This window comes from Schistocerca piceifrons, chromosome 6, assembly GCF_021461385.2.
Source record: "Schistocerca piceifrons isolate TAMUIC-IGC-003096 chromosome 6, iqSchPice1.1, whole genome shotgun sequence".
NCBI lineage: Eukaryota > Metazoa > Arthropoda > Insecta > Orthoptera > Acrididae > Schistocerca > Schistocerca piceifrons.
In genome coordinates, this window is record NC_060143.1 from 528,517,488 (window position 1) to 528,537,331 (window position 19,844).

General features: G+C 42.1%; 1 protein-coding gene across 1 annotated transcript in view; it reads left to right on the forward strand.

Annotated features, from left to right (window-relative positions):
- LOC124803439 (coiled-coil domain-containing protein 170) overlaps positions 1–19,844 on the forward strand; it is a 424,326-nt gene that overhangs the window by 337,293 nt on the left and 67,189 nt on the right. The window contains exon 12 of the mRNA XM_047264624.1: positions 10,216–10,379. Within this exon, the coding sequence (XP_047120580.1) occupies positions 10,216–10,379 (164 nt within the window). The remainder of the gene's footprint in view (positions 1–10,215; positions 10,380–19,844) is intronic.

Below are 19,844 nucleotides of genomic sequence, written 5' to 3' on the forward strand. Positions count from 1 at the left end.
TTATGCCATGCTTCGTCATCTATGCCCTGAAGTGAAAGGACAGCTCCTGTCTTGTTTCAATCAGATCTGGTTTGATGGACAGTACCCCACAACTTGGAAGGAGGCAATAGTAATTCAGTTCTGGAAACCAAGCAAGAACCATAGTGCCCCTAACAGTTACCGGAGTGTAGCCCTTACCAGTTGTATGGGTAAAACTCTTGAACATATGGTCAACTGTTACCTCATCTGGCTGCTCGAATCCTAAGGTCACCTGAGCCACTCCCATTGCAATATCAGGCACTACCATTTCACACTTGACAACTTAATTCTACTGGAGATGGCGATACAAGAGTCCTTCTTACGCTGAAGCCATTTGGTTTCTGTGTTTTTGAACCTCAAAAAAGCGTATGACACTACTTGTAGATACAACATCCTTCACCAACTTCATGAATGAGGACTATGTGGGCGCCTGCCACTTCTTATCCAATCCTTTTTCAAGGACCGGCATTTCCGATATTGCATTGGCAATGCCTTGTCTAACTGTTATGTTCAAGACAATGGGGACCCCCAAGGCAGTGTCCTCAGTGTCAAATTTTTTGCCATCACTATCAATGACATTTCCTATGCAGTCCGGAGCCCTGTCAGATCCTCTTTATTTGTGGATGACTTTGCAATCTTGTACTCCTCCTCTGATCTTACAATGATGACGAGGCAGCTACAGCTGACCATTAGGAGGCTGGAAACCTGGGCCAGGACAACTGGTTTTCGGTTCTCACCAGAGAAGACTACATGTGTTGATTTTAACCATGCTCACTGTAGTTTTAACCAACCAGTGCTCACAATGGCAAACAATATTTTACGTTTCCAAGAAACTGTGTGCTTTTTGGACTTATTATTTGACTCAAAATTAACTTGTCTCCCACACCTGAAAGACCTACAAACAAAGGGCTTCCAGTCATTGAATATTTTGAAGTGTGTTAACGGAAAAACATGGGGAACTGACAGGTCCCGGCTCCTGCAGTTTTATAGGGCATTTGTTCACTTATGTTTAGATTATGGCAGTGTGGTCTATGGATCAGCCCGTATATCCTACCTCAAGATGTTAGATGATGTCCACCATGAGGGCATTTGGATGTCAACTGGAGCCTTTCAGATGAGCACAGTTCCAAGTCTGTGTGCAGAGGCTGGTGAACCACCATTCTGGATTTGGCGATGTATCCTTTTGGCTCAACAGGCGCTGAAAATCTCAGCATCACCTCAGTCATTTAGTTGTTTTCATCCGTTTTAAGTATGTACCACAGTTTTATTGTTGTTTGTACAGATGGATCCCAGCAAGAGAATGCCCTTGGTTGTTCTACTGTTTTTCCTGATAGGGTTTTTAAAGTGCATCCTCCAGAATAATTTACAAATTATGATGCAAAATTATATGGCATTCTGATGGAACTCTACAGAGGGTTCACAGACATCACCATACAAGGTTTCTTGTCTGTTCCAACTCACTTAGTGCACTGCAAGGACTTCAACAATGTATCCAGTAGACCAGCTGATTCAACACATTCATGACTCCTTACAGCACCTTTATCACAGTGGCAAGGAGGTGATTCTTTGCTGGTTACCTGGCCACACCAAGATATAGGGAAACAACATGGCTGACAAAGCTACCAAGGAAGAATATCAGGATGGTGCTGTCCATCAGTGTCCCATTCCGTTGCATGACAACATCCCATTTTCTGACAGATGCATCATGCATCAATGAGATGAATCATTGCAGGTGACAGTAAAAAAATTGTGGTCAGTCAAATCGACCACAAAGGCATGGTGGGCTTCATGTCAGTCTCACCACTGGAAGGTGGTTCTGCTTAGCAGACTGCACATTGGACATAGTCCTTCAACGCGTGGCTTCCTCCTCTGGCAGAAGGATCCACTGTTACGTGAAGTTTGTGGTGTACCCCTTTCAGTTCAGCATATTTTGGCAATGTGTGGCCTATATACTGATATTAGGGCAGCCCTTAGACTTGATGAAGATCGGCCCACCATCCTCGCAGGTACTGATTCCAGTGTCACAAGAGTGGTGAAATTTTGTGAACTGTCAGGCCTCATCTCTAAATTGGTGGGGAAGGGACACAGACTTTAATGCATTATAACCTCTTCTGCATGTGGGGACAGCCTTTGTCCCCACCCGTGATATTAGCATGCTGACTTTTTGTCAGGGCGCTGATGACCATGATGTTGAGTGCCCCTCACTTCAAATCATCATCATCCTCCAACTGCACACAACAGTGCCCCCTGTCCCTTGCAGCCAATGGCTGGCCACTTACCAAGGGTGGTGTCACTGGACCATCATCAGATACAGGATCCCAGTTTCTTCTTTGCTGCACTGTTCCTCATCTGCCATCTAGCCGTCCATCCTCCTGTGATTGTGCTCAATGCTGTACCTCCCATACACGGGGCAGCCATGTCGTGGCTGCCTCAGGAGGGCGTAGCATTGTGCCCAACTGGGTGCCAGCACCTGACGATGCCCAGTGTTCCACCAGTACTCTCACCATCATGGTCACACAGGGCCCTCATTAAATCTGTGCCAGGCCATTGCCTGAGTCCCCTGCTCTAATGCATCACACTCCTAGTCACTCCCACAGGGTCCGCTGCATGGCAGGGTTCTCATGTCTCAAGTTTCATTTACCTGTAATGTTTTCTGAGAAAGGGCTCCGAACAGTGGCAATCACCATCTACAGGCCTCCCCATGGCGATGCCCCTACATCATCAGCCTCTCCAACTGCTGCCAGCCCAACCTCCCTCCTGCCACACGACACATGATGCAGCTCTTTCTGCTGCATGTGGCAGCCTGGCCAGTGCCCCTCATTGGGGCATTGAACTGCACCCTCACCAAGGTGTGAGATTGGGCACTGCCACGCCCTCACCACAATTTCACCCTGGGTGCCTGTCAGACACTTGCTTCCACCATTGGGTGCCTCTGCGCCAGTTCCTGCTGATGCCTCCTCCATATCACTGCACTGTGATTCTGCATCTGTTGCAACAATACATCAGCTTTTCTGCCTCAGTGCAGCAATGCATGGTTTCAAGATGGTTTCACCATCTCTCCTTTAAAGGGGAGGTGTTTAGTATACCAGTGTAGTACCCCTGGACAATTTGGCTGTACCATATCACATTCAGTCTTCTGGTGACTGTTTTGCCGGTAAATAAACACTTGTGGCTCTATGTCCAGAACCAGTAAACGTAAACATATTTATTGGCCAAATTATAGAGAACACCACACAATGCTGCAGTGCCAGCAGCATCACTCCGTGTAGTGCCACAATCATGAACCTATTTCGTATGCCAGTCATGTCCCACCTGGAAACTCTTCATGTATGCTTACACCGGGTGTTTACTTAACCAGCCATCTGGCCCGCAGCCAGCCAATTATCACATGAGCTCTGACACAGTCCTGGACACCAGTCATCTCCATGATTAGCCAAGCCTTCAGCATTGCCAACCATGGCCTGGCCTGGACGGACTTTGCTTGCTGCATGCTCTTCAGTCACCACACATTCACCCTCATCAGTCACTGCCTGCCACTGACCACAGCCTCATGGGTCCAGTTCCATATCCTCCACAAACAAACAAGTCACCAACAAGGAGTTGCCAATTCCTCACCAACCACAGCCTCACTGGACACCACCTACCATAGGTCCTTTGACCTATCAGCCATCACCAGGTGCAGCCATTGCTTACTATTTACCACTGCCTCATGGAACTCAGCATTTCAGTGATTGAATCTAGACTCCGAGTGATCCTTCCTTGGTGGATACAGTTGTGACCTTATTTCTCATTGTCAAGAAATAATTCTTTGTGTCAGTCTTGCCATCAAGCAGTGGCTTATTTTTCTGTTATTCCTGGTCTGTGTTCATTGACATAAGAAAGCATTGTTTATCACTACCAGTGGCATATCAATAAAAGTGCTGTTCCACATTGTGGTCACAGGATATAAAAATAGTGCAGTAATTACTTTAAAAAAGAAACTGCTTGTTTGTGGGTAGCATGTGAGCACATGCATGCTCACTCTGTCTCTCTCTCTCACACACACAAACACAAACCAGTTACTGATAATAACAGAGACATGACACTTCCTGCTTACTTGACCATTCCGTTATATGTGTTGAAGTGACAAAAATCTGAATGCTCTTATCCAAATGTATATCATATCACTGTCAGTCTCTCAGTTAACCTGTCCAACATTTAATTCACCTTCTCTTTATCTGTCTGTCCAATTATGAAGATTATCAACTTTTTTGTCTGTTCAGTTTTTGAACTGCATGCCAAATGAAGTCCCTCCATTATTATCTATTATCATTTCTCTCTCTCTCTCTCTCTCTCTCTCTCTCTCTCTCTCTCTCTCTCTCTCTCTCTTTCTCTAGCACATTTGTATTGAATGGCTAAGCTGTATTCCTGAAGAGAACATATCATTGCTGGAAAATGATACATTAATGTATGCTCATTTCTTGTGATTTTATGTAGTTTACTATCTTCTTTGTAATTTTGAAGATACACTCCTGGAAATTGAAATAAGAACACCGTGAATTCATTGTCCCAGGAAGGAGAAACTTTATTGACACATTCCTGGGGTCAGATACATCACATGATCACACTGACAGAACCACAGGCACATAGACACAGGCAACAGAGCATGCACAATGTCGGCACTAGTACAGTGTATATCCACCTTTCGCAGCAATTCAGGCTGCTATTCTCCCATGGAGACGATCGTAGAGATGCTGGATGTAGTCCTGTGGAATGGCTTGCCATGCCATTTCCACCTGTCGCCTCAGTTGGACCAGCGTTCGTGCTGGACGTGCAGACCGCGTGAGATGACGCTTCATCCAGTCCCAAACATGCTCAATGGGGGACAGATCCGGAGATCTTGCTGGCCAGGGTAGTTGACTTACACCTTCTAGAGCACGTTGGGTGGCACGGGATACGTGCGGACGTGCATTGTCCTGTTGGAACAGCAAGTTCCCTTGCCGGTCTAGGAATGGTAGAACGATGGGTTCAATGACGGTTTGGATGTACCGTGCACTATTCAGTGTCCCCTCGACGATCACCAGTGGTGTACGGCCAGTGTAGGAGATCGCTCCCCACGCCATGATGCCGGGTGTTGGCCCTGTGTGCCTCGGTCGTATGCAGTCCTGATTGTGGCGCTCACCTGCACGGCGCCAAACACGCATACGACCATCATTGGCACCAAGGCAGAAGCGACTCTCATCACTGAAGACGACACGTCTCCATTCGTCCCTCCATTCACGCCTGTCGCGACACCACTGGAGGCAGGCTGCACGATGTTGGGGCGTGAGCGGAAGACGGCCTAACGGTGTGCGGGACCGTAGCCCAGCTTCATGGAGACGGTTGCGAATGGTCCTCGCCGATACCCCAGGAGCAACAGTGTCCCTAATTTGCTGGGATGTGGCGGTGCGGTCCCCTACGGCACTGCGTAGGATCCTACGGTCTTGGCGTGCATCCGTGCGTCGCTGCGGTCCGGTCCCAGGTCGACGGGCACGTGCACCTTCTGCCGACCACTGGCGACAACATCGATGTACTGTGGAGACCTCACGCCCCACGTGTTGAGCAATTCGGCGGTACATCCACCCGGCCTCCCGCATGCCCACTATACGCCCTCGCTCAAAGTCCGTCAACTGCACATACGTTTCACGTCCACGCTGTCGCGGCATGCTACCAGTGTTAAAGACTGCGATGGAGCTCCGTATGCCACGGCAAACTGGCTGACACTGACGGTGCACAAATGCTGCGCAGCTAGCGCCATTCGACGGCCAACACCGCAGTTCCTGGTGTGTCTGCTGTGCCGTGCGTGTGATCATTGCTTGTACGGCCCTCTCGCAGTGTCGAGAGCAAGTATGGTGGGTCTGACACACCGGTCTCAATGTGTTCTTTTTTTCCATTTCCAGGAGTGTAGTATTCAACAATATGCTCCTTTATCATTACAGACTTATGAATCAAAGCATGACTTCTGCTCACCGTGAGATTAAATGTCGCCTGGTGGTATTTCTGGTACATGACATGGTAAGAAAAATATATAAGCAGAGCAGAGAGGAATAGGGAATCATTATAGTGGTTATAGGTCACAAATGCAAAAATCCATTGGCAGAAGCAGCTTTGACAAAGAGCAAAGACGTAAAATAAGGGAAAAGCATTCACTCACCTATAGTGAATCGATGCGTGGAGCAGAGCATGGAGCACAGAAACATGTAACAGAAAACAGCATTTGCCATAGCTTTAAAGCAGTAGCTCTTTTCGTAGCACAAGTACATACATCCAAACACACAACAATACTCACATATCTTCAGAAAGAGGCCGACTACATATCAAGTGGCAACCAACCAGAAATCCAAAGCCCAAAACCTTTCTTTATGAGATAATGTGATTTGGTTTAATATTATTTTAATAGTGACAATCTTACTAACAAAACAGTTTATTACACTTTAGATAGCCTTTTCTCAGTGAACATTTTCAATTTTGTAGAAGGTTCTCTTATTTTCACTAGCATAACTTCAGTGCATTTCCTTTTTGCATTCATTTGATTATGTTTTAACTTTCACATGAGCAAGGCTTAGTAAATTCCCAGAAACCAACACTCTCTTCAATATAATCGATTTCTGTCAAGCAGTTTTCATTCTTAGGAGCACGGAGGTGTGCATCTCGGTGTCTGTGTGGTTGTGTGTGTGAATGCATATGAGACTCCCTGCTAAACCCAGTAGGACAGGACAAGTAGTAGGAATTGTGGAAGCGGGCCATAATGAGCAGCTGTCAGTTACACTCCAAACATAACACTTTATTTAGTTGTCCAAACATTAAAGCGCAACTTCTAAGCTTGACTATCGACTGAAAACGTCTTTAATTCTAAAGCGGCTGAAGGCCCATGAATTAAATACAAGTGCTATAATATATTTTTTAGAGGTAGAAGGCTCTAGGCTTTAACATAAAATATTATTTAAGCCCAAGTGCTTTAAGACTTGACTAGTCAGATAGATGAAGTTTTTAAAAGTGGCTGAAGGGCCATAAATTTAAAACAACATAACTACAATAACTTTTCAACAGGCAGAAGGCCCAAGCTTTATGACCAAAAAGAAACCTTCCTTCAAAACGGCTGAAGTACATTGTTTTAAAAGAAAACTGCAACCAATATTCCAAGGCAGAAGGCCCAAAGCTTTTAACCTTAAATAGTATTTAAGCCCAAGTGATTGATAAGTAAGAATCCAAAATTTTAAATCGGCTGAAGGCCCATCATTTTAAGAACAACACAACTACAATAAATTTTCAACAGGCAGAAGGCCCACAACTTATCTTGAAAGAATGTAATACTTTGATAAGTAAGATCCTTAAAACTTAAAGCAGGTGAAGGCCAATGCTTTTAAAAACAATACACTACAATAAATTTTCAAAAGGCAGAAAGCCCACAGCTTTTTCTTCCAAAAGGTAATACTTGACAAGTCAGATCATTAAAACTTAAAGCGGCTGAAGGCCGCTGCTTTTAAAAAACAATACAATAAATTTTCAACAGGCAGAAAACCTTTGATTTTAAAAACACAATTACAAGCATACAAATTCAAACCATTGGCTATGAGCCATTAAAAACAAAAAATTAACGGCAATAAGAAAGGCAGTATAGGCAACGGTGCTCAGAAGTTTCCAGGGGGCTTGGTCTGCCCTTGAAATCTTAACGTTCACTTAGGTGAGACAAGACGTCAGCCCAACTACACTCGATCCACCGGAAACACAACCAAGAGACAGCCAGGGACCCACCGACAAGATGACTTGCTTGCCAAAACGTTACAGACACAGCCACACACAACCAAATATACATTAAGCTGTCAAAACTACACACCATGTTGGACAGCGACAACAGTTGAGGGAAGGACACTGGCTGAATTTACATCAGCGACCAGGGCAGGTAACTGGAACACTAACGGCCATAAGGCAAAAATTTCTGCTGGTGCACTTGAATTTCAAATCGACAAATATAGTTAATTCTACCACAAGGCGGCTACATCTTCAACAACTCGAACACTCGCTGTTGCTCCCAGGAATACCACCAACAGCGAACCACCAGCCAACGGGACAACATGAACAGATGTGGCTTCGGTAATTAAATCACCACTCAACTTTCATGTCCTGGGTCGATGAGCCACTAACCTCGCAGCACTCGGAACAGCCCCCACATGCTCCGACACTGCGTAGAGACTGCCAGCGGGGCCTGGCCGACTGTGCCGTGTGGAGACTTGCTTGCTGATCCACTCCAACCGACTGACTCACTGCTAGTATGCCGACAACATTTAAAACAAGTTGGCAGTGGAAATGACACCAACTACACACACAGCTAGACAAACACTTGCACGAAGACTTAAATGACACTCAGCAGTGGCTGTGCAATCACAAAGACAAATTGGGAGTCGATACACATACACAGCCAACCCATAAGTGGTCGGCGAGCCAATTCACGTTGTCCAGTAGGACAACCGACCGACGATCCATGAAGACCGTACCCTGCTCAAGTGATGCGTGGTGTCAATGGTTGGACGAGCCATGGACATCCAGGCCTCACTGCTGCTCCAACCCAATTGAACTAGTGTCGCATTCCAACTCCATGACTGGCAGGTCCGAACTGCCCTCCTGGCATGTTCCAACTGACTCCAGGACAGACAACAACTGGGAAGTAATAGCAGTACAGCAAAGATAACATGTGAGGGCTGTATTGATAGGTGCTGCTGCTGCCACTGATGGGCAGACAAAGCAGCAACTCAGTGACAACAGAAATTGAAACTAACATAAAGAGGTGGCAACACGAAAAAAAAAAAACAGGATGTAAAATAAGAGATGGCACGAGCAAGAACCACACACAGCGCAGCATGTACTTGTGCTACAAAAATAGCTATTGCTTGAAAGCTAGTGTGAATGCTGTTTCTTGTTAGATGTTCTGTGCTACATGCCCCAATCCACTATAGGTAAATGGTTGCTTTTCCCTTATTTTACATATTGCTCCATCCAGGAATTTCTATTATTATTGGACAAAGGACAGATTGTTGTGGCCCAGTGCCTGGAAATGAGCATCTAAGAAATGCTCAGTTGTTCGCATGGTACTGTTGTGAGCATTTATGGAAAGTGGTTAAAGTGTGGTGTCTCCATAAGTAGGCAACAAAGTATTGGACATCCACATTCATCACAGAATGTGGAGGTCAGAGGCTTTTCCACTTTGTAAAGCAGGATAAGTGGTTATTTGTGTCAGATCCAATGACTTGAGTACAATGCTGCTAAAGGGAAAAGTGTTTCACAGCTTATCGCTTAGTACACATTGTTAACATGGAGCTCTGCAGCAGATAATTCCCATGTACTCCCATTTGACCAAATAACATTATCAGTTATGATTTCAGTGGACATGGGACCATCAAGACTGGCGTTTGGATTAGTGGAAAAGACAGATAAATCACGCTTACTGTTACATCAGCTTGATGGCCATGTTTGGATATTCCATCATCCGGATGGATGGCTGCTCCAAACATGCCCCAGCAACAGATGCAGACTGGTGGAGAAGGAGGAGGGGGGGTGGCAGTATTATGCTATGGGGGACATTTTCTTATGGTTTCATGGGACCTATGGCAGTAATCAAAGATACCATACAGCTGTGAACTATGTGAGCATTATTGCAAACCACCTGCATCCCTTCATATTTCATGTCTTCTTCAATGGTGATGCCATTTCCCAGCAGGATAACAGTCCCTATAGAAAGGCCTTAATGATACTGTAGTGGATTGAGGAACACAATAGTGAACTTGTGTTGATGTCATGGTCACCAAATTTGCCTGATATAAACTCAATGGAATAAATCTGGGACACTATCAGGTTCTAGCTTTGTGCCCACAAGCCAGTGGCATGTACTTTATGGTAACTGTATGACCTGTGCATAGAAAGTGTTGTATCATTTCTTATGTAATCTACCATGGACTTGTCAAATCCTTGTCATGCAAAATCACTGATGTATTGCATTCCAAAGGTGGATGAACATGCTGTTCAGCAGGTGATCACACTGTTTTGGCTTATCAGTGTATCCAAATATTCAATAGAAAAGTGATGTATTTTGACTGATATTTTATCACATTATCAATAGGATTCAACAAGTTTTCGGATATGTAACAGTCTCATGCACTCATTGGTTCTAACACTGTATTTCAGACATCAGCCGTATATCAGCTGCAGCGAAGGGTGAGAACTCTTCGGGAACAACTGCAACGCAGAGATTTGCATTTGGACTTACTGAGACGTAAGATTGCTCTCCAAGAAGATAACAGTCGTATGCGAACACTGCTAGAGAATGAACGAGATGAGGCTAACCTGAGGTAGGAATCAAAGCAAAATATAAAATTGCAACATTGTTCTAAATCACATGCCTTTATTAATTTTAAATATCCTTGTTAAGAGAAAATTCAGCTTGATAACTGAGGAGTCATTACCATAGCTACCAGCACAAAATAAATTCCATTGTTCTAATATATCTGTTATGCAAATTTACATCTACAATATGAGAAACAGAAGGTTTTTTGGTATGTTTCACTGAACAGTTTACATTCTGTAATGATGACCAGGCACCACAAAAACTCTGCAACAGGGGGCAAATGATTAAACTCACCAATTCTGGAAATAAATAAAAATGACACAAAACGAGGTAAAACAATAAATCTTTTATTCAAGTAAAGTACATTTGATGTAGTTTTGTTATTATGTTTAAAATAATACATCATTTTGGGGCATTGTTGCGGCAGTCTTTGAGCTTCTCTTGATAGTGTTCTATAACTCTGAAAGTTGTTTTGTGAGCAATAGCAAAGACTGCCTGCATTGTTGTCTCCTTGAAATACATATTTTTGGGTAGATGTTTGAATACCTTGGATTATGGTACCCCCACAGAAAAAATAAAAAAAAACAAGGAAGTCAAATCTAGTGAGCATGAAGGCTGTATGGCAACACCATGCAAGAGGACAATGTGTCCAGGAAACTTTTCTCTCACGATTGAAAGGGAACAATGAACCACTGTACCTTCGCGTGGCCACTGCATTCCCCCCCCCCCCCCCCCCTGAGTTAGTTGAAACTGTTATCAAGATGTTTTTGTATACTGTGTGTGTGTGTGTGTGTGTGTGTGTGTGTGTGTGTGTGTGTGTGTGTGTGTGTGTGTGCAGGAGGGGGAGGGACAAAAAAAAGAAGATTTCAGCTAATTGAAACATGTTAATGCTTCATAGTGAAGAATAAATCAGTAAGATGGTAACAGTCCATGGTTGCATGCACACTGAATGACTTGTTTCTGTTTACACTTTTTGAAAAGCTGTTTATTCTGTTCACTATTCTCATTGTACTTGAACATGTTTTTTTTTTTTTTTTTTTTAATTTCTGCAATGGATTAACCATTCAGTCAAAGGTTTGTTGGGGGGCATGGTGTATATTTAATATTTTGGAAGACAAATGGTGACTTGCAAGTAGCCATAAAAAAGTTCCAGTTCTGACTGTTAAAAAAACCTGCGTAACACAGACTTTCAGATCATTTTCTTGGAAGACAAACACCAGACTGCACTATGGTTTTTCCTTTCTCAGAGATTTGGGGGGGGGGGGGGGGGGGGGGGGTCAGTGAGGAGGAGATGTGGGGGGGGTTTGCGGCATGGAAGTCATATTGATGAATTTGGAGGTGTTGAGAAGTGGAATGTGTGGAAGTATATAATTCCAAATTTACTGCATGTTTCCAAAGGACACTTACAAAATGTATATAAACAACATTGTAAAACCGCAGCCATTTGAAGATGGCACAACTGTAGAATGTACTGTGACTTACAACCTAAAACTAAAAGAATTGGATAATGCTGTTCACTCTGCAAGTCAGATTATTATTGCCCAAACATTAGAAGCTAACATAATGGCTTTGTTGATTGCATGTGAAGCTGTTTGACACTTGTGAGTGGACTTACACAGAATTTTTTAATGGCAAATGCGATGCCCAAACATATTTTCCTTGTTTTACTATGAGGCAAACCAACAATATGGCTAGTGTCATAGCCAAATTTGAACAGCTAGTTATACATATCCAACAGTTAAATGTTGAAAAAGTAGTCTGTAATGTAAATATCCATTGTGTCATTTCCAAAGTTAATTACTTTTGAAAAATATAAATAATAGTATTTTTTGACAGGTGACTGGTGATTTTATTGGCAAGACAGCCAAAAATGGTATCAATAACGCCTGTGATGAAAGGAACAATGTTAGATCAATAATGAAATATAGATCTACTGAATTGCATGCTGAATAAACAAGTCCAGGACCCTTAATCTATATAAATAACTTGAGTCAGAATTGTCAAAATCATTCATCTATTCATTACAGGTGCAGTACTTAATAACAATTGTTTCTGTAGTCATCATTTTGGATTTATGTAAGAATTATATATCAATCAACCCAGTAATAATGCAGTATAAAAAATAAGTACTACCAACCAAAATCTGCTATAAACTGACTCATGACAGTTTCCCATTGAACAGGGAATAAGTTGATATCAGCACATTCCTAAACATTTCAGTGAAACAACTGACAAGCTTTTCCATGTTTAGTTCCATGGATTCTGAAAGTGGAACTCTAGTAGAGAGGGCAATTTCGTCAAAACTGACCACAGTATCTGTACCCTAGAACTGCAATTGACTGAACATATGCACAAAGTAAGCAGAGTTTCAAATGTGTTGTCCGCATTTCACCAAATGTTCACTGAGAATGGGTTTCAGGTATTTTGTCAGCTGTATGTAAGTGTGCAGCACTTGTGTACCTTAGGAAGGACATGCAGTCATTGTGGCACAGCTGCTCCTGTTCTAAGACACTTAATGATATTACATGGCAACCCTGGAGAAGCATCACTATCTTCCTCCCAGTTTTATTCATAGGATCAACATGTATCTGTCTACAGGCAGTGCCATTCAAAAGACCAAAAATATTCTTCTTGTAGTTCACACATGACATTAGGAATGCAGGCTTGCCCTTGTCAGCTGACATATTTATAGTTTCCTTGTCCTCCCACATATTTCTCAGTGCTACTTGTTGTTTCTTGGTGCCTTGATAAGTAATCACTAGTTTGCTGGTGGTCCTCTTCCACGGCTTCCAGTGGGAACAAAACTGCAGCATTTTTCATGGAGCAATGTAATCTATTATTAGCAGAATTTTTGGAATGGGTGTGAAATTTAGTCCTTTAGCAAGGATCTTCACTGTACCCTCATCCAGATGTTTGTCAGTGAGTTTAATCCCCACATCTTGTCTTGGCCTTTTGTACATTTGATCAAATTTTGCTTTTTGGTATGCAGACATTTTCTACTTCATTGATTCTCTTGTGACCATGCCGTATTGTCAACCCATTTCCAAGAACCTGTAGCCAGTGTAGCCAACGTGTAAAGAGGCCGATGAAGTTGTTTTGAAGCAACATCTAGCATTAATCGGGTGGCACAAATTCTCTTTTCGTACTAGCATCAGGCTTGCATGGCACATAATCATATTGACTATTGGTGTTTTAATATGACATTTGATCTTGGTACAACTTGTTCATCTCAACATCTTGGTAAGAAGTCAGTGTACTGAGCTTATCCAACTTGTGTATGTTGCGGAACATCTCCTCCTGACAGCGTGAAGTGCTATGATCTCTCAGGTTTCTTCAATGTCACTGATTAGTGGCAGTCTTCAGCCAAGTTTTTTCCATTTTATGCACAATGTTTTGACAACCAGTGCAGTTGTTTTCTTCAGGTGCACCTGATGAGAAGTTACAACAACAACGATGTTTAGTGATATGTATATTGGGGCAACAAAAACAAAAGGTGATTAGAATAAACAAGTGAAAGGGTGCATCAGCTTGATGAATCAGATGTTTTAAGTGCTTCAGTTGTGTTGTAAAAGGACATAACAAGGCTGTCTGAACACAAAGAAAAGGAAAGAATTGGAAGTGATATGCTTCTGCATGATAATGTTTTGCTAAATGGTGTGTTGAATTTATGTTACATGAAAAATGTGGAAGAAATTTGATTTCAGTGACATCAGCACATGACCATAGCATTATCATTCAGTTCATCCAAAGACAGCTGAATTCATCAGAAATTGTTGAGTGGCTGAGCTAACAGTAAAGGTAAGAGATTTTCAGTCTGGGGAGCTTTCGAAGGTGTTAATTCCAGTGAACCGATTGAGAAATCGTGTATTTCTGACACTAATCTGGCTTTCACCAGTTCATTGCAAATCTAGCCTCAGCAAATAGGTAATCAAAATAAATGTCATAACTATGAATTCCTGAGGAGATAGAATCAGTGTCATGTTTGATGATGAATTTCGTGATTGTGTGTTAAAGAGAAGCAACACCATGAACAACTTACAGTCATGCCAGCGATATTCCAGTATACCTGGGGAAGTAATAATGCAGATCGGTGTGAAGTTAAACAGTTTTTCTGGGGGTCATGGTACTCATCTGCTTCCCATGTAATTACATGAGATTTCATATGGTCTATTTTTTGAAATAAAAGTGTAAAGCTGTACTAAAGGTCCAAGAGGCACAGCAACTTGTCCAAATCCAGTGTGGTTGTCCAGTTGAAGGGTCTGAGTGAGACAGTGGTCATGAATTTGGCAATGAGAAGGTTGGAGGTTTTCTGAAATATAACAGTTCAAAGTTGGGTTTTGTAAATAACTACATAATTTTAAAAAAATGACTGCACTGAACACATAAAGAGAACAGTGGTAGAACTTGCATAGACAATGTTCATCTCAAAGAACCTTCTAACATTGCTGTAGACAGAGACAGTCATTATGTCTGTGTATATTATTAATCAAACAGAGTTGCTGGAAAGACTCCCCATCAGTTTTTTGCAGGGAGGAATGCTAATCTGAATAGAGTGCATAGATTTGGGACCAAATGTTATTCACATATTCCAAAAGAGTGCCACAAGCAGTAGAATATAAAGGGATAACACACAGTCATTGTTGGCTATGGTGAAGATATTAATGGTTTTCACCTCTTGGATAAAATCTGGCCAACAAGTCATCTAGAGGAAAGACGTTCCGTTTGAGCCAATACTTACAGGAAAAATCGTAACAATATTTCCACATAAGGAAAGTAAGTCAGCAGCAAATAAGGGCACTTCTGAGGCAGATGCTTCAAGCAGAGACAGGTTAGGAAATTAAAGTAAAGCAGCAACTTCTTTGGTGAAAATACACCTGGACCAGAAGGGTCTGCAAGAGCACAGATTTAATTTTAAAAGTAGAAGCAAATTCAAAAACTCAAAAATTTCATCAAATGTATGTTAGCAGAAGTAGATGAGCTAAAAAACTTTTCTGAAGAATTGCAGTCACCAGGCCAGAGTAATTGGAAATCAGCAATGGAAGAAGAAAGTGCATTATTCGAGGAAAATTCTACCTGAACTTTGAGAGAATTACCAGCATGGTGCAAGTAAATCTCTAATCACAATGTTTTTCTTGTCAGACAAAATACTGATGGGGAAATTCATTGACACAAAGCCCAAATTGCTGTTTGGGATTATATTAATGTGAAGGCATTGATTCTCTCCAAACATTCATTCCAATTTCTTGACTTGACCTAATTAGGGCAGTGCCAATAATGAAGGGTTAGAGTTATCACAGGTTGACATGAAGTCATTATTTCTAAATGATCTACAGAAAGTCCAAGGAGTTTTGTGATGGTAGCAGCAGGGTATGCAGGCTCTTTAAAAGTTTTTGTGCTTTAAAACAATTTTTAAGTTGTTGGAATGATCAGTTTAAAAGTGTGCTTCTCAATTTTGGAGGAATTGAAATCAGTGTTTATACAGGTCTGTATTATAGTTGTTTTATATGTTGACGAGGGACATGTTGCTGTAATCAGGAAGAGTGTCATGTGGATTTTCTGAATGCAGTGCATAAGGAATTAAGGATTACAACAGAAGTCGTTGGACATTTCTTCAATATTTTAATCAAACAGCTTATACAGAAGATTTACGCCATTAACATAATATGGCAAAAACAAATATCTCAACACCAATTGAGAAATATCCGCAAGTGAAACAATCACAAGTATGAAACTCAAGCTACCTATTGTGAAGCTGTGAGATGCTGGATGTATTTGAAGTATCAGCATGTTCAGACATCTGTTTTTCTTAAGACTGAGCAAGTCTTGCACTGCTGCAAGTGGACCACAAATTAAATGCACGTTACATGTGTGGGTGCAGTAACAGAAAAGAATGCTGGCAACTTATTTCATCGTAGCAATTCTTCTTATGCCCATCTACACAAGAAACAGTGGTGTAAAGGCAACAAGAACATTTATTGCAGAGAACTGATACATTAATGATTTACCGTCAAGCCCAATAACAAGAGAGTAAGTGATTACAATATGAATCACAAAGATTCACCATGATGCCCTTCGCAGCATAGAATAAGAGCATGAGCAGTGCTCCATGCAGAAAATGCATGAACCTCTCTGACTGACTCTGGTAATCAGCTGATCCTACCTATTGCACATGCGTTCCATACTGGTTGCCCAACAAGCCCTCACAGAGAAGCGGAGCATCATTGTCGCCACCCGCCAACCTCGATGCTGTCCAGGAATAATGAGGGTAAGTGGACACACCAGACTGACCATGTCTGGCATGGCAGCTGCACCCCAGATGAGCTGGAATGTTGCTGGGTGCCATACTGGTCGGGGTAAGCAGCTCGCTGGGTAGAGGTATCTCGAAGGCATCCTCAAACAGAAAAGCCGGTTTGACCCAATCAGTAGATACTGTTCTGCATTGTTATTGAGCAGGATGTCTACGGTCTTGTCAGCACATGAGAGGATGTAGTGGGGTCTGATATGAGATGGGGTGAGGTCAGATTTCACAACGTCCCGACGGAGCGTGACATGGGAGATGTCTGTCAATTCCTTATACATGAGGGATAGATGTGTGCTGTGGCATGGCCCTAGCTGAGGTTGCAATTTTGCAGTGTGCTCCCAGAGTTGTGTTACAAAATCTGATTGCTGAAACATGTCCCCCAATGGAGCACTTTACTCAACAAATTCTTAGTGACGCATCGAGATCTGGTTTGTTTACTGACCACTAGCTGAGCAACAGAAGAGGCCAGCCATGGTCCACTTAACATCATAACACATTAGTGCTGCTTTGAGTGAGTGGTGCCACCGCTCCACCATATTATTACTTGCAGGACGATAGCTAGTAGTTGTATGATGGTAGGTGCTGCAGAATTTGCTAATCTGTACGAAGAGCTTGAACTCTATTGGCACCCACTGTCTGTCATGATATGCAGTGGGCACCAAAACCAGGTGACCCACTGAGTCAAGAGTGCTGTCACCAGAGTCTCGGTGAAAGTATCTTCTACAGGAATTGCCTCTGGCCAGCCTGTGACTCTGTCCATGATTGTCAGCAAGTAACATTGTCTATCTGATGGCGGCAAAGGTCCCACAATGTCCACATGGATATGTGCAAACCTTTTGGTAGCATCTGGAAAATTGCCTGTGGGTGCATGAATATCCTGGTTGACCTTACTGCATTTGCAAGTTATGCATGTATGCACCCACTGTCAGCAATCCTTTTGAAGTCCTGACCAAATGTGGCATGAGACAGCAAGTTTCACAGACTGCGTGGTTTTTGCACATTGAAGTGTTGCAGTATAGCTGAAAATTGGCACTTCATTTCATTTTCATTTCATTTTATTATCTTCCTGTAAATCATTTACATGATGTAGGAATTGTCACAACAAAGTTATCATACTAGTACAAGTACTACAGACATAATAATGGTATATCACCTTCAAGGCATTTTTTAAAAGTACAAATTTAGACATATAAATTAAAATTTTTGGCAATAAATTTACACACAATCAAAGTACTCATCTACGTCATAGAAAGTTTTGCTTAAAAGGTAATTTTTAAGCTCAGTCTTACATTTTACTTCATCTATTATTTCCTTCATGTACACTGGCAGAGCATTGTAAAGTTTTATTCCAAAATAACTTACATGCTTTTGGGTTTGTGTTGTCCTTACCCTTTCTATATACAAATTCTTACGAGTTCTAGTATTATAATTATGGCAGTCCTCATTTGTACGTAGATTTTTCAAATGTGCTCTTGTACGCAGAATGCTTTTAAAAATATACAGTGATGGTATTGTGAGTATTTGCAGTTCTTTGAAAAGGGGCCTACAATGAGTTCTTGGAGAGTTATGTGTTATGATTCGTATAGCTCTTTTCTGAAATTTGAAGATATCTCTTAAGCTCGATTTAGTTTTACCCCAGAACACTACACTGTAAGACACGATGGACTGAAAGTAAGCAAAATACACTAGTCTAGTACAGTCTGTGCTGCATACTCTAGATAATATCCTCAATGCAAAACATGCCGAATTAAGCCTGTGGGATAAGTGCTTGAGATGGTCTTTCCAGCTTAAGTTTTGATCAATGTGCATGCCCAAAAACTTTGTGGATTGTACACTCTCTATCTTCTTATCCATTAGCTTTAACTAGAGGTCCATATCTTGAGTTGCTTTGTCATACTGTATATAATTTGTTTTACTTAGATTAAGTGTTAACTCATTAGCATTAAACCAATGTTGAATATATTTCAGGACTATATCAGTTGTGGTGGTTAATGATTTTTATCATCACTTATAATTATGCTAGTATCATCTGCGAACAACATTATTTTGGTAGAAATATTAGGATTTTTTATGTCATTTATATAAAGCAAGAATGATAAGGGACCAAGAACACTGCCCTGTGGGACACCTATTTCCAATTTCTTTGCATCTGAGACCCACTCGATTTTCTGACTTTTATGTTCTGCGATGATATCTACCACCTGAGTTCTATCTTGAAGGTAAGATTCAAACCACTGCTTCACAACTCCCCTTACACCTATTGCCTCCATCTTGTTTAACAGAATTTTGGGATTTACTGTATCAAAAGCTTTAGATAAATCTAAGTTAATTCCCACTACACGTTGGTACATTAACAAGTTCAAGTTGCAATTCTTTCTGGGTATTGCGCAGCATGTTGCATAGTTCATCATCTGTTTGCTGTGCATCGCTTAAGTGAGCAAAATCAACTGTCTCAATGACTGCGCTAATGCGAGACAAGCAGTTTGCTGCTACATTGCTGAGGCCAGAGATATGTTGTAAATCAGTAGTAAACTGCACAATGTAATCTAGCTGATTCAATTGTCTGGGAGAATAGTTATTGTTATTTTGCTGGTAAGCAAATGTGAGTGGCTTATGTCAGTGGATATAGTGAACATTCTTGCCTGTAGTTGGGCACAGAAGTATTTGACTGCTGCGGAGTTGGCCAACAGTTTGCAGTCATATTTACTCCATCATGTTGTGCTGGTGTTAACTTATGTGAAAAGAAAGTGAGAGGTTGCCAAATCCCATTGACACATTGTTGCAGTGCCAGTTTGAATACTTTCTAACTGGCGTCGACTACAAGTGCCAGGGAAGGGGGGGGGGGGGCATCTGATTTCAGTTGCACACCTAGTGTAGCTTCTGCAAGAGTCTTTTTGACCATTTCAAGTGCTTCTGCTATTGTTGGGGTCCACTGTCACATCACTTTAACATTCGCATTAGGACTGGCCCGCACACTTGTGAGAGTTTCCTTCAAAGTGGCGGCATACGGCAGGTGGCATCTGTAGAAATTCAACATGCCAAGGAACCTGTGCAGCTCTTTTGCTGTCACCAGTCTAGGAATATTTAACTCAGCCTCTACTTTATTGGGTACTGGACGCGATCCTTTCGCTGCAATGAGATGGCCCAAAACTGTCACTTCGAGTTGTC